At 45.9% G+C, this 22,961-nt stretch overlaps 1 protein-coding gene across 2 annotated transcripts in view; it reads right to left on the bottom strand.

Moving 5' to 3' along the window:
- Positions 1-1,811: 1,811 nt before the first annotated feature.
- Positions 1,812-22,961, bottom strand: part of LIPC (lipase C, hepatic type) — a 154,343-nt gene continuing 133,193 nt past the window's right edge. For both annotated transcript variants that reach the window (XM_074327680.2, XM_019732297.3), the window contains 4 exons: positions 20,521-20,766; positions 10,082-10,199; positions 8,289-8,507; positions 1,812-2,344 (listed from right to left, as the gene is read on the bottom strand). In XM_074327680.2, the coding sequence (XP_074183781.2) occupies positions 2,233-2,344; positions 8,289-8,507; positions 10,082-10,199; positions 20,521-20,766 (695 nt within the window). In that variant the 3' untranslated portion in view covers positions 1,812-2,232. The remainder of the gene's footprint in view (positions 2,345-8,288; positions 8,508-10,081; positions 10,200-20,520; positions 20,767-22,961) is intronic.

The following is a 22,961-nucleotide window of genomic DNA, read 5'->3' as shown; positions in this document are numbered from 1 at the left end:
TGATTTTATTGCTTTTACTTAGAATTTGACCACCTGTTTATCCATCCCTAATGATATAGTGTAGTTTTGCTTGTCTCATACTATATATATATTTTTGTGTCTGTGCAAATGCACAAATCCATGAGTGCTTATTTAAATTTTGTACCCTGGATGCCTCCTTGCTTCACTCTAGAGTCAGCCCTGTTCTTGTTGTGTATGTAGCTTTGGTTCATCTTTTTCACTGCTGTTTAATATTCCATTAGTAAGACTACACCACAGCTCACTTATTCATGGTATTGGTGGACATTTGGGCTATTTCTGGTTGTGATGATTTCAACGCTGATAGGAATATTCCTTTACATGTCTCCTGGTACATGTGTATGGACTCTCTAGAGCAGGGGTGTCCAAACTGCGGCCCACGGGCCAACTGCGGTCCGCAATCCATTGTTAATTGGCCCGCAGCAAATTCCAAAAATATATTTAGTTTACTTAAATAAACCAGGTGAGGCAATACGTACTTCACCTCGAGTGAGTGGCCCGGCTGTTTGTGTATTTTACCGCATATGGCCCTTGGTAAAAAACATTGAAAAAAGTTTGGACACCCCTGCTCTAGAGTATATACCAAAGAGTATTTGCCAAAAGTAATACAGCAGCCCCTCCCCCCGTTATCCGCAATGCATGTATGTTCCAAGAATCCCAGTGGATGCCTGAGACCATGGATTGTACTGAAAGCTTACATACCATGTTTTTTTCCTTATATGTACAAATCTTTTCACTCAAAGGAAGCACTTTGCGGCTTCTCTTCAGCATGTTTGAATTGCCAGCATCACTAGTCTTATGCTTTGGGGTTATTATAAAGTACAATAAGGGTCACTTGAACACAAGCACTGCGATACCTTGACAGTTGATCTGATAACCGAGACAGATACTGAGTGACTAATGGCCTGGCAGTGTATGCAGCGTGGACACTGGACAAGGGGATGAATCATCTCTCGGGTGAGAGGGAGCCGGACAATGTGAGATTTCACCACGCTACTCAGAACAGCTAACGATATAAAACTTATGAATTGTTTATTTCTGGAATTTTCCATTTAATATTTTGGGACGGTGGTTAACTCAGGGTAACTGAAACTGGGAAAGTGAAATGAAGAAGAATGGGGGAGGACTACTGTATTTTAAATTCATCCTGGACAGTTAGCGATAAAACATGGAAATCCAATGCAAACACAATTTTATTGTAAATCTTAATACTTTAACCATAATGGGAAAGATTGTTCATTTTAAATCTATCATTTCTAGACACACACACACTTTACCTGAAAGTATGGTCAGATACTTTTGCAGGCAAGGTTTGCAGTGAGGACACAATGCAACATTGACCCCGCTGGTCTTCCTCTCCTTTCCTTCATATCCTGTAGTTTTGTGGGTCTTTCCAAGGGAGATAAAAGTGAACCATGCAAGGTGATCTTAAATTGATTTAAGTCAGAGGCACACATAGCTTCAGGAGTTTTGTTTTCACCAGCGCTGGTCTACCCTGCTCTGGTGAAGACCATGTGAATTATGAGCTGTGTAGAGCTGAGCCTTGGCTCAGGTTAGGCTGTGAAATGTGCACTCGTGCTCCTGCTCTCTGAACTACGTGAAACACATATCCAAGTGATTACCCTACCTAGTATTTCCTTTACATGCTCTGTGATGAAATTTGCTGATCGAACATCATTAATTCATTTATTGGACAGTTTGAAATTTGACATCTAACTCTTTGAGCTATTCCAAGTTTTCCATTAGCTTTTGTTGCAATCATTAGTAAAAGAGGAAAATTTGGACAACACAACTAGTGGTTAATTGGAATTTCACTTTATTGAAGCACCAGTTTTGTGATAAAGAAGTACTTTTCCAGCGTGGTTCAATGAACTGATCAGAATAAACTAGCAAAGAAATATGGGAAATTTGACTTAATTGGAAAAGACATTTTAAATTGGAACAAAAGGTCTAAAATGGTTCTTACATTTATTCTTATTTGCATATATTACCACTTAATCAGAATAAAATTGGGAAATTTTTACTTACACTAATATTTGAGTAAAGTCACATAATGTAGTTCTTAAAAGCTTGGTGTATAATAGTGAAACATACTTCCCCTTTAAATCTAAACTTTATGCAAAATTCTTTATATAACTTTGGTTTCCCAATAAGGCAACTATTCCAAATAAGAAAGAAGATCATTTATTCTTTACACTGGGTCCTCATTAAAGCTCATGTGTTCATTCGCTTCAGTTTTCTAGAGGTTACATTACATCTCACAAAACTTTTCTCCTGGGTTGGGTGAAGTTGTAGGTCATCCATGTTTTCTAAGCAAAATGTTATTCTGAAGAGAAAACATAAAGCAAACAGCATTAAATTTTAGATGGAGCTTATTGAAGTGCTTCATCCTTTTTCAAATAATCAATTGGCGTAACACATGCTATGTTATTTAAAAAATTAGATTCTTATGTTTGCAAATATTGTCATAACTTCTGAGAAAAGCAAAATCCAAGTCAGTGAAAGCAGTCAGTGTAAGGTTTCCTGGCACTTTGCTTTGGGGGTGATTTCAGTTCTATAAAAACTAAAACTCCTAGGGGCAGTCCTCCTTAGTGCTCCCTTATAACCGCTCATCCAAGTTTTGAGGGTAGCTATTGTTCCTTCCACTGTCTCACCCTATGTCAAGGGCAAATATTCACAGTTCCTTCAACTGTTCCTCACAGGCAGACTTCACTCCACAGCCTTTCTTCTTCCAACGTGCTCCAATTTGTCAATGACGTTCTTAAAGGTCCCTGGGCTTGAGGCCATTGTCACTCGCCTCTGTCTGGCTTAGTCATGTAAGCCCTGCCCCTTCCTCTTAGTGGTGCAGACACTGTCCAGCCAGAGAGGACATCACATTTGGTTTGGGTCTGTCTTGGAGACCAACAGATAGACTGCTTTGACTAGTAGCTTGACATGAGGTGCTATTTTTTTGTTACTTAACTTCAATTGTATCTATTAGAAAAAAATTAGCCGTAGTTACAGAGAATTCTATTTTACGGCTTCCTTTGTCTTTAAAGTGCCTCTGAGATCAAGTCTTTACCAAATCAGACTTTTTACATTAAAATAGTGGAGAAGCCAGACAAAGACAATATTGCTTGATATTTCTTTTGTGTGAAATCTAAAAAAAAAAGTCAGACTCATAGAAAAAGTGTAGAAAAGTGGCTCCTCGGGGCTGGGTGGAGGGGGAAATAGGGAGAAGTTGGTAAAAGGGCACAAACTTTCAATTATAAAAGGAATAAAGGCTGAGGATCTAATGTCAAATGTGGTAACTATAGTTGGTAACACTATTGTAAAAATGAAATTTGTTAATAGAGTGAATTTAAATGTTGTCAATAACAAAAATGAAAAATATGTGGAGAGATGGATGTATTAATGAACTAGATGGGGGGATCCTTTCACAATGTATCTATATATCGAACCCCATGATGCAACCTTTAAATATCTTACAATGTTATTTATTAAATACACCTCAATAAAGCTGAAATAAAAAGTGGCCTCAGTAGTTTATAAATGCATTCTTGAAAAATTGAAATAGTAAAGAAATACAGTAAAATGTTAAAGATCCTCTTCTCTATCACCCTTCACCAATGTCACGTCCCTCCTTGCTTTCATGGTTTGGTTTCTGTCTTTCCAGATCTATTTCTTTACACATATATTGTTCATATATGAACATAAAGATTTTTGAGAGTATTTTTCTGAGAACTTTTCTTGTCACCAAAGAATGTACTTGGAGACTTGTCATATTAGTACGTATAAATCTATTTCTTTTTTTTTCACCTGCTGCATGACATTCCATTGTACAGATATAGCACAATGCATTTAGTCATTTTCCTATTGATGGATATTGAGATTTTTTCCCCCAATGGTTTCCTATTTACAAATAGTATTGCAACAAACATTTTGTACATATACGGAAAAGGCTCCATGTCACACATCGCTTCTGGTATGGCAATTTCTGTCAAAAAGAAAAACACATTGTGGTGTGTCCTCATCCACCTTATTCACTGGATCTGGCACTGCAAGACTTCCAGCTCTTCCCCAAATTCAAAATGACCAAGAAAGGTAAATGTTTTGAATCAATTCAGGACATTGAGGCAGCCACAACAGTGCAACTAAAAACACTCACAAAAGAGGAATTCCAGACCTGCTTCAGAAAGTGGTAAGAACGAAGGAATAAGTGTGTTCAAAGCGAAGGGGAATATTTTGAGGGGGATTAATGGCAATGTGTCTTTTACTGTAATATATATATTTTTAATTTAAGCTTTCACCATATTTTTTGATCACACCTTGTACATCTGATGCCCACGATAAGGTAGGTGCTCACCAAATGTTAGTTGTTGAGTGAACTCCCCCCGCAGAAACTCTGTGATTTACACTCCCACTACAAGTGTATAAGAATGACCATTTCTCCACACTTTACCAACTCTGCATGTTACCCGTCTCTTAATTCCTGCCAAATTAATGGGCGACTGGAGATAATTTCATTGATTTTTGTTTTGCCTTTATATGATTACTGTGGAAATTGAACATCTTCTCATTATGTTTAGCCAATCACTTTTTATGTCCTGCTATAGGGCTAATATTTCCTGCGCTTTCCCTTCACCCCGCAATAGATCTTCTCATCCCTGACTTCGTGCCTTTAGGAGAGAAGAATCACCTCTCACCAAGTTCTGCCTGTGGAGTCACAGAGCAACTGAATTAACCATGTTCCCCTCTTGTAGGTAGCAGAGAGATTAAGACCACAAATTTAAGTGTTTGCGTCCTGGCTCTGGGAATTTGGTTTGTAGACGGTAATTAAAAATTGGTAATTGTTATTAGTCTCATGAGATACATATTATAATTCCCATTCATTACTAAAGAACTAAGTCTTAGAGAGGTGCAGTTATTCTCTGAGTTATTCTACATATTTATTCTACATAGGTGGTAAGCAGTGAAGTTACAATTAGAGTTTACTTTGCTCCCTGCCTACGCCTCCTGGCCTCCCCCAAAATGTGTTACAGTACAGGCTCAACAGCATCAACCTGAACTGATTTCTCTCTCCTTAGGCTTCCCAGGCCATGAAGTACTAGACCCTCGCTAGTCCCAGTGTGGTCTGTGGACCAGCAGCATCAGCAGCGGGACCAGCAGCATCAGCAGCGGGACCAGCAGCACCAGCAGCGGGACCAGCATCAGCAGAGGGACCAGCAGCATCAGCAGCGGGACAAACAGCATCAGCATCAGCAGCGGGACCAGCAGCATCAGCAGCGGGACCAGCATCAGCAGAGGGACCAGCAGCATCAGCAGCGGGACCAGCAGCATCAGCAGCGGGACCAGCAGGATCAGCAGCGGGACCAGCAGCATCAGCAGTGGGACCAGCAGCATCAGCAGTGGGACCAGCAGCATCAGCAGCGGGACCAACAGCAGCAGAGGGACCAGCAGCATCAGCAGCGGGACCAGCATCAGCAGAGGGACCAGCAGCATCAGCCGCGGGACCAGCAGCATCAGCAGCGGGACCAGCATCAGCAGTGGGACCAGCATCAGCAGCGGGACCAGCAGCATCAGCAGTGGGACCAACAGCATCACTAGCGGGACCAGTATCAGAAGCGGGACCAGCAGCATCAGCAGCGGGACCAGCATCAGCAGTGGGACCAGCAGCATCAGCAGCGGGACCAGCATCAGCAGTGGGACCAGCAGCATCAGCAGTGGGACCAGCAACATCAGCAGCGGGACCAGCAGCATCACTAGCGGGACCAGCAGCATCAGCAACGGGACCAGCATCAGCAGTGGGACCAGCAACATCAGCAGCGGGACCAGCAGCATCACTAGTGGGACCAGCATCAGAAGGGGGACCAGCAGCATCAGCAGCGGGACCAGCAGCATCAGCAGCGGGACCAGCAGCATCAGCAGCGGGACCAGCAGCATCAGCAGCGGGACCAGCATCAGCAGCGGGACCAGCATCAGCAGCGGGACCAGCATCAGCAGTGGGACCAGCAGCATCAGCAGCGGGACCAGCAGCATCAGCCGCGGGACCAGCAGCATCAGCAGTGGGACCAGCAGCATCACTAGCAGGACCAGCATCAGCAGCGGGACCAGCAGCATCAGCAGTGGGACCAGCAGCATCACTAGCGGGACCAGCATCAGAAGTGGGACCAGCAGCTCAGCAGCGGGACCATCAGCATCAGTAGCAGGAGCAGCAGCAGCCCAGGGAGCAGGTTAGAAATGCAGAATCTCAGGCCCCACCCCAGACCTACTGAAGCGGAACTGCATTTTAACATGGTTCCCAGAGGATTTGTGTGTACATTAGAAGCTTGAGAAGTCCTGGGATGGAGCATTATTAGTAACATTAATGCATCTTGTTTTCCTAATTAGGCCCTGGAGTTTCCTTATGCAAAGAGCCACAGCTCAGCTTGTTCTGGGTATCCCCAATGGCATCTGGTATTGTGGAGACATATAGGAGGCACTGAGTACTTACAACTAAAAATAAGCTCTAGGCCTCACAGCCCTTCCCCTCTTTTCGGCATGTGCCTCCGATGAGGAAGGGTTTGGTGTGCATCTGTATTAATGTCCAGCACCACAACTCTGCTAGATCACACTAGGGAAAGGCAGATTAATAGGATAATGGAGGAAGGAGCTGCTGGCAACAGTGCACTGGCAACAAAATGGGCAAGGAATCAGCCAAACCCGAGTCAGATCTGGGCTTGGACAATTATTGGCGGTGTCCCCAACCTGTGTAACTTCTGTGAGCCTTAGTTTCCAAATCCGCACAGCCAATACTACCCATTTCAAAGGGTCATTGGGAAAATCACATGAGATCGATGCTGTAATGCCCACCATGCAGTAGGATCTCAGTAGGGGCCTTTTCCTCCTGCTCCTCTTTGCTTCTTGAGAACCATGTGGGTAAGCACCAGTGAAAACGGTAGTGTTGTCTTTTATACTACCTTTCAAGTCAAATCACCTAGAATTGTCACGAGGAACAGCCACTAGCACTGAAAAATTACTGTCTAGCTGAGAGAATGCAGGGAGGGGCGGTGCTCAGAAGAGGAGCTGATATAAAGAGCCAAAAAGTCGCGCAAGAATAGCTAAGCGTATAAGAGGAGAGAAGCAGTTTAATTTTCTCAAATTGATCATGTGGAGAAATCTGTTGGCAGACTGCAGAGTATGCTTTTGGTAATTGCTAGGAAGATAAAATCTCAGAGGGTGGTTATGTAAGGTAAGGAAGGGGGGGGGGGGGTAAATCTGCCCTGGGCCCCCTCCTGGCAGTGAAACCTGAGAGGCCAGGGGGGAGAGTAGTTTGGAGGTGAGAGGCCTGCTGTTTTCCGCCTCTTCTGGGGACAAGCCAAAGAGACAAATGGGCTTCCCCACAAAGGAAGTTGGGAGAGGAGAGATGCGTGTCCCGAACACATGGGGAAGAGATAGGAAAGGGTCTGGGGAGGACAGAATTCTCCTTTCATGGAGACCTGCCGAACTACAGACAGCTATGGCTGCCATGGCCAAGTATGTTGGGCATCCCTGCTGAGAGGACTGAAGGGACAGCTGGACTGTCCTTTCTTTCCTGTATTCCCTACCCCCTCTCTAACCCCGCACTGTCCCCAGAGGCCTTGGGGCCAAGAGAGATGTTAAATCACACAGAGTAGCATTTCTTAACGGTGATCCATTGGTCCACGTCAGAATTTCTCAGGGCTCTTAGTAACAAATGTGTGTCCTGGGTCCCTTTACAGACCACTGTGCATCAGCAGCTCTACAGGTGGGGCTGGGAATTCTGTATATTTAATAAGTTTCCCAGTGATTCTTTGGCATTTTAAGGTTTGGAAGGTGCCACCACAGAGAGAGATTTTTGAGATTGCTGTTAAAAGCAATTTTCTGGGTAAAGCAACAAAAAAGAAATGTTGCAGCTGGGTCCTTGCCACTCAAAGCGTGGTCTTTGGAACAGCAGCAGGGACGTCACCTGGTGATTCATCCATACTCTGGGATTTGAGAAGCAGTGGGCTACAGAGGTGGTTCCCAAACTGCAGAGGCAGGCGGCTATTAACCACGGGCAGCGGGCAGAGGCTAGACTGGGGCTCAGAAGACCTGGGTGCAGAGCCTGGTCCTTGCACCTTTGGCTGTGAGAATTCAGGGTGCCATTTCAACTTTCTGAGTGTCTAGACCCCATCATTAGGACACAACAGTGTCTATTTCATAAGATAAATGCAGATATTAAACTGTGAAAATTAATGCTGGCACATATAGATGCTTAAGAGATGTTAGGAGGAGGCTGAATCGATACTCACCTTTGCTGGGTTTCTCCTGCTTTTACTCTGATGTGCTTTAGAATAAGGCCTGAGTAGAGCGGCCCTCTGCCCCACGGGATGATGGTTTGTACTGTGTTCCACACATTGGCCCATACTGCGCTGTTTTCCCGCTTGAACTTGATCATGACCAGCTCACCAATGTCCACATCCAATGTGATAAGAAGGGAATAGGTTTTATTACTAGTAATTCCTTCGCCCCTGAAGATACAATGGAAACCAGACACAGTTTATTCGTAACAGCAAAGCGATGCTTAGACGCATTCAGGATGTGTGCGGTTTGCCTAAGTGACTTGGGATGGTCTTTTCTGCTGTATTTTTCAAACTGGTGTTGGACAGACTATGAATAGGGACAGCAGTAGATACATCAGGACTAAAAAGGTTTTCTAGACCAGTAATATGGGGAAAACCATACTATTTTCTATGTTAGCATATTAAAAAGGCTCCAAGAGTTCCACAATAAAAAGTCTAGTTAACTTTGTTTAGTTCAGGCCTCCTAGTTTCTAGGTTAACAAATCAGAACAACTGGCCCTGAAGAGACAGTGGGGCTTTGTCAATGGCCTCGGCACAGTTCAGCTCTTTTTGGTTTGATTACCACAGTAGAGCCACACCACACTCTTCTCTCCCCAGGGATGCTTTTCTCTTCCCAAATAAATAGAAACTTCTATTAAAACAACAGAGCATAACAGTAATAGAAAACTACATATTAAAAAGATGCACCAATTTAGAGCAAGATTTAAATGCATATTCATAGTTATCATTACCAAGTTTTCTTACTAATCTCCATGACATTGAAAATGTCCCAACATTGACAGAGCACCTAGATGCCCGTTCCACTATTTACAACAATCCCTTGGGGAGAGCTTTGGGACAAGGCAGAGGTAACACTGGATTGAGGGTGAGACGGATGGATGGAGGATTCCCTCGAGTGGCTCATCATAGCCCTTCCTGCAGAATGTTGTAAAGAATCATCAAAGAATGTCCCCGCCCCGCTTAGCGTGGGAGCATCCTAAGGACAGGGTCCTCTCTACTTCTAGTTCAGGGCCCCGACACATACTTGAATCAGTGTGATGATCCGAGACCAAAGCTTGGGGGTAATTTTCAGAAGCTGAGGACTGTCCCCAGAGTGAGTGGAGGCCTAGTGTCACTTCCCAAGGTAAGCCCCTCCTGAGAGTCAAGATGCTGAGGAAAAGCAGCTAGTGGGCCTTTTCTGGCCAGTGAAGCTGGGGAACCTCTGAGGGAGGCGTGAGGCCACTGCTTGTGTTGTGAGCAGGTGTGTAACAGGACGAAGGACAGATGGGAAGGGCTGGCAGTGCAGGCTAATTGGGATGGGAAATTTGTGCCAAGTTGAATGGTACTGGTTTTATTTCTGGGCAACTTTTCAGAACTCCCTGGAAAGGCACTCAAGACCTTCCTGCGGACACCTGCTCTAGCCCTCACCACTCCTCCCTGCTCGGATCTACTTCCTGCACTGTGGATATGGACTGGGCCACCTCTGGCTTCGCTGTCTGCTCAGCCCCCATTGCAGTGGGCCCATCACATACACAGGTAGTAGCAACATAAAGCAATTGGTGGGATGGGGTGAGGCGAGGAGGGAAGAGAAGGCGCGGGGCCTGGGTGGATGTCCCGTCTGACAGGGTGTTTGGGGCAGTCGTAGCGGGCTGAGAAGAAGACGTTACGTCGGGCCTAACCCTTGAAAAGCACAGAGTCCGTGCAGACCCTGTGAGAACACTAAGCCTGTCGTCACGGTAGATGGGGCCATTCCTCATACTCACAGAGTGATGGGGATTTTCTGTACTTCCTCTTTCGTTCCCAGGAGCGACATGGTAAAAGTTGGTTCTACTGGTTTCTCAATTTGGTTGACGAACTGGATCTTCAACTGGTAATGATAAACTAGGGGTGGGGGTGGGGGGAGGAGAGGAAAGGGTGAGAGAAAGAGAATTTAAGCAGGGATTTTTTAAATTAAAAATCTCTCTCTTTTTTTTTTTAAATTTAAAAATGCAGAGGGAAAGTCTGGATGGATAGATACCCCATTTTTTTTTACCCTGGGTGCTGAGATTATGAATGCCTTTTATTTTCTCCTTTTTCCTTCTCTGTATTTCCTAAATGTCTACGGAGGACTTATATTGTGTTTGTAAAATAATAATAATAATAAGTATTATCCAACAAAAGGAGGCAGAATAGGAGTCTAGTGTATCTGGCATTCTCACCAATTGCTGGATGCAATCCTTTTGGACTATTCCATGTATTTGGTCGGGGTCTACTTTCATAAATCAAAGGATATATATCTTTTAGGCACCTGACAAAGGCAAGAGAACACACTGCCATTTTTTACTTTTGCCTCTGTTTGATGGGGTCAGTTTTGGGGTGGGACAGAGCTCCGGCTAAGAAATGTGCCCTAATGACCACATTTCTGTATTTTGGGACACTTCCTGGAAACTAGCTGTGGGGGGTTCAACAAGCATATTTTCCAATGGAAATGAGATAACTCTAGTTCTAGTACTTGGGCCTAAAAGCTTTCTATCTGATTAAATGTCCAGAATGTCCTTCTACTGGGAAGAAAATGATATTTTATTCTTCTTTACTTAAATACAGTCTATTTCATTAATAAAAGCAAATTGTTTACTATTAGACAGTATTGTTAAACACTTTACATTGCATCATCTCATTTACTCATAACAATTCTATGAAGTAGGTAGTGTAATTATCATCTTCATTTTATAAATCAGAAAAAGGGGGCTCAGAGAGGGGAAGTGACTTGCTCAAGGTCACATAGCAGCATCTGTGCTCTTAGCTGGGACCTATTGCCAAGGTTCCCAAGATGGCCTTGGCTTAGCCTGCATTGTCACACCGACCAGCTGTGGGACTGTTTTAGAAATTCCCCCACTTCATTCCAAGATGGCTGCTTGGACTTCTTTTTCTTGCTGCCTCCATGTTCTCTAAGTACCTGTAGTGTTTGAGCTCTAAGATTGCAAACAGATTTAATATGGCATGTCAATTTGATTGATAGGACTGCCTGGAGCCCTATGTAGAGACAGATTCTGAGACCATGTCCAGGCTCTTGAGAAGAGTGGTGTCTGCTTGGGCAAAGGACAGGGGATTTATGGTATGCTTTCTGTGTGTTTGCCTTTCCTGTTCTAGATAATGATCAATCCTCCAGTCCTGATATAGTGCCTCATGCATAGTAGGTACTTAATAAACATCTGTGGGGTGAATGACCTTACAGTTTGCTTGGGAGTATCAGGATGTGTGTTAATATTTAGCCAGATGGAAATCACTTCTGAGAATTCAAGGCCTGAGTTTCGAGCTTTGTTATACGAGAATTCCTAGTGGAAAGCATAGGTCATGGCACTGGCCGCTTGGTCATCAATTCCATGTACCCTGCATGTGGAAAGTCATCATCCTTATGAATCAATCTACTAACTTCCAAATGTGCATTTCTACTGGAGGTTGGTAGCGACACACAAACCTAGCAGCTCTGGCTAATGGTATGTTGCCAACACTCCAGCTGCTGGGTGTGCCTGTGTTGCTGGGTTTCTGGGTTATTTACACAACCCGACCCTTTGGCATAAACCAATTTTCCCATCTGGGTTTTGTGGTGGATTTGCTCCAGTGCCCAGTACATAATAGGTGCTCCAATCCTCCAGCTTGGAATAGATTAGTTTGATGCTCTCAGGACCATGAAGCTGGGGGTGAGAAATAAGATAAGGGTTGTGGGTCAAGTCCCGGGTAGTGTCCCTACACCCTTGGGGGGCAGTGGTGGGACAGGGACTCTGGCCTATCATCCCAGAAATCTCTGCAGAGGTCTCACACCATTCAGGGGATGTCTAGGGAACTCTGTCAAAAGTGAACAGTGTTATAAGTTGAACTGAGGCAAAAAGGAAAGGTCCTTCGAAAGACACAGGTCATAGGCATGGGTTGGGGGGGCGTGGTGTATGATGTGGACAGGATGAGGGGGGAGGAGTGAACTCGGGCTGACTCCTAAGAAGGAGGCAGGGCATCTTCCAGAGTACCCAAGGAACACTGATAACAACCAATGTTAGCCCAGTTTAATATGTATTAGTTGGAAGTCAACTGGTGCTCAGCCCAGTGCTAAAAGCTATTAGGGATAGACAAGTAAAAAAGTGTAATTGGTAGTATGTATAATAATAATATTGGCTAATGTTTATTTTATTTAACTGTGCCAAACGTTTTGCATTTATTATCTCATTTAATCCTTACATTATGATTTTTTTTTAGAGAAGGGGTAACTGAAGCACAGAGAGGTTAAGTGACTTTTCCAGGACCACACAGCTAGTAAGTAGCATAGTTGGGATGTAAGCCCAGGCCACCCGGCTCCAGAACTTGAATTTTTAAAATGTTTATACCTGAGACCAATAGCTTTATATACCCTAAGGGAACAGTTGAAGCTTGGAAAGAGATTTAAGTTCAAAAATGTCATAACAGAATTATTAATTAAAAATAAATCAGAAATACCTTAAATATTCAAAAATAGAGAAATGACTGTGGACTAATAATGACAATTATGATAATTACCATTTAGCTCTTTACTATGTCCCCAGACACTGAGCTAATAATTGCACATAAATAAATATCTCATTTCTCTTTACAACAACTTTGTGAGATGCCTCCTTTATTCTCCCTCCCGCATGATTTTACGAGTGAGGACGCTGAAGTTAAGTCACTCGTCTATCTGTCGCAGACCCGATGAACCTGCAATTAGGTTTGTCTGCTGATTCCCAGCTCATGTTCCCAACCATTATGATTGCTCTTATGAACTCATTAAATGATACTTTTGGAATGATTTCAATGCTTACGAAAGAAGTAGGGGTGGTGGTGGGTGAGAACTAAACAACAATGAGGCTGTGAAACTGCATGTGTAATATGAGACTAACTATAAACAGAATGCATAGAAGGAGGGGCATTCAGAAAAACATTGAGTGCTTATCTCTGGAGAGGGGAAGAGAGGTACTTTTTATTCTTTTCTCTTTGCTTTTCTGCAAGTTCCACATTTTCTACAATAAGCATGTATTCTAATTAGAATCTCATTGGGAAAAGAAAAGCTTTAAAAAGTCTGAAGAAAGTAAACAAGAGAACCAGAAGCTGTGCTCTGGCCTGGGAGGAGCTTGCAGCCTGGACGGTCACTTCTATAACTCTTGACACCCTTTGCCTTGTCTTGTGGGCACCGGTGTCCATGTGCATCTCCCTGAGGGAGGTGGTGGGGTCTTATCCATGCTCATATCTCCACAGGTCACAACACACAGCAAGCATCTAAAGACTGCTTCAGGGGCTCTTTGTGTGACAATAAGGCAGGACACATACTGCAATAAAGACCCTACTTGTGAATAGAACTAAGTAGGAAATAGCTTCCGTTTGTTGCCGTCCTACTATGCAGCAGGCTACATACTAAGTGTTTTACATATGATATTTTTGTTCTCATAACAAGACTAAATAAGGACAACATGCTGGTTAGTCTCTATTTTCTACATCTACCCCTGCTATCCACTCTCCACCCAGCTCTGAACCCCAATATATGACCCCACCGCCTACGGCTCCCCAGCTGCCTTGCTGGTTGGTCTCTGGCTGAGACTGACCACTGGGGAGGCACCAGCAGGAGATCAGAGAGGTCAGGATGTCTTTTCTGTGTTCCCTCCTGCTTTGAAGCTTGACCCTGCAGTAAATGCACCCCATGATTAGCTGCGGTCAGCAGCCCCTCCTCCACAACTCCCGGTCTCCTGGGCTACTCCTTCCCTTCCTCCCTCTTTCTTGTTAGATTCAGGGTACACTGACACCCTGTACCGTTTTCCTTACTGCCCGCCCTCTGTAAGGATCCCACTTGCTCTCTTCTGCTGCCCCAGGCCAGTGGAGTCCTGCTTCCTGCGGAGACCTAAACAGATAGGGTGATAGTGAGCCTGGTGAATTATAGAAAAGGAAGCAGAGATTTGGAGCAGGGTCCAAGGTCCCCCAGATAGTTAGAACTAGAGCAGAATTGGGACCCAGGTGTCTGTCTGATTCCAAGAGACCGTTCCCACTGTCTGTTGGGGCTCTGGTTCTGCAAGCTCATTGTGCCCTTTGAACCCACGTGGTGGACACCCAGCCCCTGAAGAAAAGCTGCAGTCAAAACCTGCTTGAATGAAGCCACCAAGACGAAATGCCTGCCAGCTCCCATCCATGGACATCCATCTTGGGCTATCACTGCTGCAGATTCCTCCTGCCTGTCCCCTGAATGTCTAGCCCCCCAGTTCGGGGACAAATGTTTCCCTGTCCCTGCCCTGGAGATGGGTTTTTGTCTTCCTTTGTTCTTTCACTGTGAGTAGGAGGAGATTGATTTCCATGTCTTAGACGCCATGGTTCCCCAATTCTGGGGGGAGGTGCTTGTGTAAAACCTGGGTGGCCTTAGATGGCAGGTCCCTTTAGCTCTCACATCTTATGAGTGGGAATTATCTGTCCTCTCGCAGTGTCTCCCTGAGGCAGGACCTGTGCGGGGAGTCAGAACCTCTTAAGGTGTGTGAGCCATGAGTGAGCTCACAAAAGCGTGTGGACTGTGTAGCAGGCACAGAGGTGAGGGAATGAGGGCGCGCTGTGATGGCAGGAGCACAGCACATGCATAGCACAGGGAATTCCATGTTACCTGCTCTAGGGAGTCACGTTTTTGGAGAAATCTTGAAATTATTATTATGTTCTCTAAATGAAAGGAGCTTTCATACTGAGACCTAATTATTTGTTCTTAGTTTGGATTTTTCTAAGTGTTTTTCTTGGGAAAAAAGAGACAACTTGCTTATCATCCCCCTTCCCCTCCCCACACCCTTTCCAGGACAGTGGCGCTGTCACAAAGATGAAGGAAGAAAGCCTGAGTAATTTTGCTCACTTGGCTTTATGACATGCTTAATAAGGATTTTAAAAAATGATTTAGGGAAAATGCTTTTGATCTGGGGCTACAAACAGGCCAGCACAACACATTCCTCAGTTTAGGCAGGAGAAATTATTTCAGGTCTTAAAGATGAAAAGCATGAAATAGTCTATTAACCCTGAATGAGATCAGACAATCTCCACCTACAGCAGAGATGGGAAGGCCTCTGCAGATTCTCCTCACCTGAGTCCTCCTGGAGTTCAGATACCCTAAAAATCCTGGGTTCTAATCTCGTGTAGACCCCACTAGTGCCACTTAAAGAAACAAACACATGTATTTTCACAAGGCAGCCATCAATGTGAGTAGCGAGCATCGGGTTGTGGAATTTATGAAGATAGAATATTCTTTCTTTCTTTCTTTGTTTCTTTCTTTCTTTCTTTCTTTCTTTCTTTCTTTCTTTCTTTCTTTCTTTCTTTCTTTCTTTCTTTCTTTCTTGTTTTGGGTCTCATGGTAAAAATGATTCTGAATCATTGCATATTGGCTCTAGGAGATGTTATGACTATCTTTGCAAACATCAAAGAGGCCTTTGTTTCAGGGTATCGATTTTCTCTTGTAGACATGGTAGGAATGAGATCTCTTGTGTTTTCTTGCAGCACTGAGGGCTTGCTCCTGGATCTGAAACGCCTCCAATCCAGGCGGATCGTGGGGTTGAGATGCCCCCGGATGGTATGTGCAGAAGGCCACTACCTGAGGCAGCCGGGCTGGCAGGGGCTGGGTGAATTAACTTGGAGCAGGCTCAATGGGAGCAAGAAAAGGGGCGAGTGGTTTCGCTAGTCTGTGTATGTGTGCATGTATGTGCTTAGGTTGGTGACCATATACCATGTAATAGATGCCAGTGTCACGAGATTAGATGCCTGTCCCTTCTGCTAGGGGTGGGGATGGGGGAGTGTGTGTGTGTGTCCACGCGCGTGCGCCTACATGAGGAGAGGTGTGTGTGAGGGGTAGGGAGTGTTGTGCTACTCGGTGCCCCGCTGCCTGCTTTCTGTGATGGAGGATGGCAATAAGAGCCCTCAACTAAGGGACAGGAGCCCTACATTAGAGTCCAGCCCTGCCACCTACCACCACAAGGGTGTGAGCGCTCATAACCTCTCTGAAGCTCCATTTCTTCATTTTTAAAATGCGCATTAAGAACTCTCTTATAGGGTTGTTGTGAGGATGTGATGAGATGGAGTATGTAAAGTGCCTGGCGTCTAGAAGGTGTTCACCCAGTGACACCTGTTCCCTTCCTATATGCTGGACTGAACACGCACGCTTCTGAGCCCCACCCATCGGTGCCAGTTTTAGTGGTTCACCCCCGCGCTCATCTGCACGTCACTCTGTGGCCCACATAAGTTGTGTCCCTCGATTATGGTTATGTACCTAGATGGTTGGTGGTAAAACCAAATTCTGAACACTCCTTATTGCAATGCCCAGCCTGCTCGCTCTCTCTTTCCTATGCTTACTGCTTCTTCTGGAACGCTCCCTGGAAATCAGTGAAAACCTTCCAAAAAAGTAGCTGAGAAAAACCAAAGACACACAGACTCCCCAAGGCACAGTTTGGCTGGTCATGACCAATCGGAAGAAGAGAGTGTGCTCATCAGCTGGAGAAGCAATAGAAACAAGTGCCCACTGGCCGGATGAGGCCCAGAGGCAGGGAGAGTGTGTGTGGGGAGGGGCTGGCCTTGGTCCCCTCTCAGGGGCTTGGGGAGGGAAAGGAGCAAAGGCCATGGAATCAGAGACCTGGGGTCAAGAACTGCATTTGCTACTCACAGACGGAGTGACAGTGGGAAGATTTAACTTCTTTGAATCTCAATTTATTTATTGGAAAATTAATGGATCCCCATCCCCCACCTCTGTCTGACTGTCTATCTGTCTCTCTTTGGGTTGTTGTGAGGATTAAAGGATAAATGTGATCATTTGTGCAGCACATCCAGCGTGGTGCCTGGACAGAGTAAGCCCCCCTAGGGCCACTTCCCTCCCCTCTACCCACTTAACCTCATCTGACTGCTAGGAGGATTAATTAGATAAGATCTTGCTAAGCAGAATTTACTCAATACAGATTCATTTCCCTCCCTCTCTCTCTTAAAAGAACTGGCTCCCAACCTGGTAAAAGTTCCTCCTGAGAGAAGGAGGATGGAAGTGGGCGATAAATTGCCTCGTTTCACTCAGTGACTGTTTCCCAGTTCTCCTCTGCTACGGCTGTACTCTCCCCGTGTTTACCCGAGTTCTGGCGGTCAGACTGTTGTAGAAAATAGATCCTTTGATGGTTTTGTCGAAATATCTTGGAGCCAGAGGAATGAGGGCCAAGTTAGTCATCCTTTGTGAAACTACAACTGGGAAGTGATGTTTATCTTGCCCAGCCAGACCCTGCACTAGAATATATAGTACAATTAGATGTCCTTGAAAAATATGGATTGTGAGTTCTCTGTAGCCAGGGTTGGGCAAGTCTGTTCTTTTATGAATTGATACGTATTCATCAAATGCTGGATGTGGCCAATGCAACAGGCTTTGGGGGCCAAAGTCAGAGACGATCGTGGCGGTGATGGGTGGAGAAGGGTGTAGTTATGGAGCCCTAGATTAAAGACTTCATGCCGCACCATCCACAGAACTTTCTGCGGTGATGCAGATCTATTGCTGTGCTCTCCGATACAGCAGCTACGTATCTGAGCACTTGAAAGATAGCTAGTGTGAGTGAGGAATCAAATTTTTGATTAATTTAATTTAAGTAAATAGTCACATATGGTTAGTGGCGACCATATTGGATGACATAGCGTTATACAGATGGCAGCATCCCATGAACAGCCACTTCCAAACAGGTGAGTCTCACCTGAGTGTGATTCCCAGCCATTCCCGGGGCCGCTTGGTATGACCACAGGGCTGGTCCACCCCACCAGCGTGCAGATGAGAACTTTGCTCACTGGAAGGACTAAGGCAGAACTGGGGAGAACCCGGAGGCTCTGAGGAGGGGAGAGAGGGTGCAGTGCAGACCACAGCACATCAGGGGCTGGAGCTGTGGGTGCTGTCCAGTTTCAGGCAGTCCTGCCTTCTAGTCCTGCCTCCATATCACCTGCCCCATAGGTCCCATCCTCATCTGATGTCCCTGGAGGAAGATGGGTAGTTGGTAATAAGGAGACCCTGGTGTTGTCTCCAAGGGGCTCATGCTCTGTCTTCCTGCGACAGCAGTGGGCATGTACTGCATGGCAGGGGTTGGTCTCCACCGAGCCCCCAGAGGTAGGGGGTCTGCCTATCCTGGCTCAGTTAGTGCTTGACAAAAAAAATGAATGGATGAGAACATTGGTTTTGGTAGCTGCTGGGTGAGCAATGCTGCCTTCATGTGATTTTTTGGTCTCCTTAATAGCAAAGGAGCTCACACTAGCAGGATGGGATGATCAGGCACCCAGCGTCCCTGGCAGAAGAGAGAAACTCAACCTGGCTTTTTCCTACTGCTTTTTCTTTACCCTCTTCCTTCTCTTGACACTCCCTTCCCTCCCCCGTCTCTAAGCCCTCAGTAGACATCCTGGGGCTGGACCAAGCCCCTGCTTCACAGGCACAGCCCAGCCCTGGAAAGCGAAAAGTGACCTTTCTTTCTAGCTGATCTCAACAAGAAAACAAACTCCTCATTCTCCTTTCTCCTCCTGCCTTTATCCCCACAGACAGACCAGGGGCAGGTTACTGAGATTCAAAAAAAAAAAAAAAATCACTCAACTAGTTTTTTGGAGGTCTGGGACTAAATGCTGGCTCTGCCAAAAATCCATTTTGTGACCCTGGACAAATGATTTCCCCATCTGGGCCTCGGTTTTCCCATCTGTGAAACTGGCGGTGTTGAACAGTCCCTTGAAATGCTAGCATTCCAGGATTAAAGTAGACCCAGTGAATTGTGATTATCTGAGAGGCTTAATCACTTCAGACGGCTTTGCCATTTCAGAGGAGCTGGTTAACCCAAATAAATGAGTGCCTAATTGGCAGCCTGTGGTGGGGGAGCTCCCTTAAGCAGGAGGCCTTCCAAACACCCTCATCTGATCCCAGATGTTACTGGCGCCTCCACCCTTAAAGCACAGAGAGTAGAGGGGGCCCTCTGGCCCCTCAGGTGGGAAAGATCCTGCCCTCACTCCAAGTGCTCTCAGAAGCTGTCTGCCGCCCACAACAGATTTCTGTCATTCCTGGGCTGCCTTGGCTCATGGAAGGGAAATCTGGGTGGAGGACAAAAGTTCAGATAAACAGAGAAATCCTGTGCTTAAAAAATAAGTCACACGGGAGATTGAATTTGGGAGTGTGATAATTAAAAGGAAGAGCGGATTGGGAGTCAGGTGCACCTGGGTTCTAGGCCTCCCTCCAGGCTGCGGGCAGGTCACTTCATTGGACTTTTGCTTCTCCTCTTCTTAAAATGGGATAGTGACCAGCCCTGCCAACCTCGCTTGGCTGTTGTGGGGACTACAGGGTATCCATGGCTGCATCTAATGTTTTGTGTCAAATGCTGTGCACATGCAAAGTGGCCGTGATGATGCATTCATCTTCTGCAGATACAAATATTTGCACAGTAATAATCAAACAGCACAACACTGGGCTCCTCCTAGCGCCAGCGAGCACATGCTATGAAACAGTAAGATGCTAAATCACTCACGTGCTTTTTTAAGGATTAGACAGAAATGCTAATGGCAACAGATGTCGCCTTGTTCCCTTCAGGAAGATTTAGGCTTCAGTGGGGTATTTCTTGCCTGGCTTCAGTCCAAGACATGGTCGTAGCCCTTTCTCTGACCTCCTGTTCAACCCAGATCACGGCAGGGGCTTGGTTTCTGCCTGAGGTGAAGGATCTCATTGGGAAACACTGGAAGTTGAACTTCACCTTGGAAAGGCCTCAGGAGGATAGTGATATCCTGTAAGATCAGCAGATTCAAACTTTTGGGGGAATAAGGAGCTGCAAATGTAGCCTGGAGCTGTTGTATCATGGGGTCATGAGCAGACATGAAAGTACTGGGTTCCAGTTTGGGTTTGGAGACACCTCCAGGTCCCTGTAACAATAAGACCTGGGTGGTTGACATAACGGCTCAGGGCCTCTGGATCATACATTATAGGGGACCATAAAAATGGAAGAGAGGCCAACCCAAGGATTATTCCAGAAAGTATTAAGGCTTCTCTTCTACAGTTGGCAACCAGTTGGCCACATTCTTGGGAAAAGACAGGCTGTGTCAATATCTCTGTCTGGAATCTGTGTAGTTTCAGAATCACTAAAATAGCACAACCTGAAGTCATTCCAGGAAAAGCCTTCAGGGAACTCCTGAACCTTCAGACAGGTCCTCCCGAAGGCTGTGGGCCGCCTGCACTCACCTTTGAATGGGGACTGGGCTCGTGTCACCAGGAAGAGCCTCTTGCTCTTCTTGCTGCGCCACTGCTGGCTGATGTGGTAGCCCAGCTTGTTGCAGTGGCCCTTCTTGCAGCTCAGGCACAGGCCCTGGCTGAAGCTGTCCATGTCGCTGCACGTGTAGCCGATGCTCTGCGTGTCAGCGTGCAGCAAGGAGTCGATGAAGAGGTGCACCGACCGCTCGTGGGCGCATTTTATGGTCTGGGTGATGGCTGGAACACAGCGCAAGAGGGACATTAGCACCTTTAACCCAAAGTACCTTCAACTCAGAGGTCATCTTGTTTCTCAGTGCAGAGTGACAGCACGTTAGGAAGGAGGGGTGGGGTGGCTGATGTCGACCCACCGACCACCGTGCAAGTAATAACTGACCAGAAACTACAGAAGGGGTAGACCTCTCTCAGCCTCTGCGATCACAGCGTGTTACGGTAGGTGTTTTGACAGGAACCCAAGTCGCTAAGAAAATAGCGAAGTATCGAAGAAAGCAGGATAGTGTAATTCCTTTTAGAAATATTTCTCTCTCAAGTGGTTAAAAAGGCACAAGTGCTCATGGCTTCGGGGTGAGTTAGTTGGAACAGGCTTGTGCGGAATGCCTCTTTTCTTAATCCAGCCAGGGAAACGAGGGCTGAGGCACTCTCGCGGCTCGGCTCCTCTGATGGTGAGAGCCGAGGCCTCTCCCAGAATGTCTACCTTCTGTCCCAAAGCAGCCATTGTGTCCCTTGGGTAACTGACCTGTAAACCTGGCATGGGGATGGACTTCTGGAAGTACACCCCCATGGCCAGGTCTGAATGGCCCTAACCCATTACTCCAGCAAGCTTAGGAGGTTTAGTTACCTTAAAAAAAAATAAACAACAACAACAAAAAAATAAACAAAAACTCTCCTAATATTAATCTAATATTTAGTAAATGATTCTCAAAGAATGTTGAGGAACCACCACAAGATAGATAAAGTACCTAAAGTGAAGGTAGAGCTCAGGTAACTGTGCCCAAAGCTCTTTCCCCAGGAGTAGTCATTTCAGGGCATTGCTGAACACCACCTATGAGGCAGGTATTCTGCTGAGTGCCTTCACTCATCCACTCCCTGCATCTTCATTCAGCTCTTTGAGGCAGCTGTTACAGCTGAGAAAACAGAACTTGAAAGATATTCACTAACTCATTCGAGCTCGCGTAGTCTCACCTACATAGTTAGGATGGTAGAAGAGTTAACAAGTGATTTTCTGTTCAGGTATGGTTCTGAGAACCACCCCAGAATGGGATCACTTTGCAACATAAGGGTAAAGAAAACTGGGAGAAAGCACACCCAGGTTGGGCAAGCTACATAGATATACTTGGTTCATCACTTTGAAGTTTAGCACAAAAGAGCAAATAACACTCATTGGTCAGAGATGCGTTAACTAGGCAACTCATTACTAAACACCACCCTACAGGTCTGTGTTGACTTTGGGAGAACATAGGTCTGGGAGGAGGGCGGGACAGTCAGCCGGGAACTGCTGGTGACTCCAGGGGCGGTGACTCCAGGGAGAGGTAAGGAAAGATAAGGGGAAGTTCCCAGAAGGTTCTCTCAGGCATGGGCCGGTGGAAGGCTGGGAGTCCAGCCAAATGAGATAATGCTGAGTGTGAAGGTCATTCTGATACGGAGAAGTGAAGGTGGTGATGTAATCACAACAGAGTGTGTTCTCAGCCTGGTTTTGGATGATTGGGGTGAGAAGGTGGTATGCGAGGGTGGGAGTCTCGAGTTGCCTTACAGTGAGTTGACTTGTTTTAATCAGGACGATCTTTCGCAATAATGAGAAATTTGGAATGACTATGGAATGTACGGGTTTCACGGACAGTTTGGTTCTGTAGTCCTGTGCATAACATGTGTGTTAATGTTTCAGTTTTAGGATTTGAGAGAGAAGTGGGATCACAACCCAGATAATGAATGCCACATTCAGTTTTTGCCCTGAGATAAAGGAAGTCACAAGGACATATCTAGAGCTGAGCTTCAAACGGAAAGCATCTCGGTATTGTCCTGGAGGATTAGCTGATCCATCCTCACAGGGGGGGACGAGCTCTTCCCACTCTCACGAGGCCAGTGATCAAGAAGCCATGATCAGTTAAGGGAACCTCATGTGGCCCAGAGTGGAAGCTGCCTGAGCGAGAAGCTTCCTGAGAAGGAAGAATAGCCACAGGCAGCAGGAGTCAACTCTCAGAAGGGCTGCTCCCCCAGGAAAGACACTGTGGGCCCTGGGGGAGGGCCACAGGTGGGGGTCCCTGGTGGTGCCCTCAGCTCATCCTCAGAGCTTGGGCTCCTCTCTCTGACAAGAGGAGGTACCTGCTGGGGGGCCACCAGCCCTTACCCACTCCCACAAGCTCTCTCTCTGAGGGGACTTGGTGACCACACACCCTGGGCCCCCACCCTTGCCAAAC

Source organism: Rhinolophus sinicus, chromosome 3, assembly GCF_057876585.1.
Source record: "Rhinolophus sinicus isolate RSI-liver-muscle chromosome 3, RSI-T2T, whole genome shotgun sequence".
NCBI classification, from domain to species: Eukaryota; Metazoa; Chordata; class Mammalia; order Chiroptera; family Rhinolophidae; genus Rhinolophus; species Rhinolophus sinicus.
Note: the sequence above shows the minus strand (reverse complement) of the source record. Positions and strands in the feature narration are given on the sequence as shown.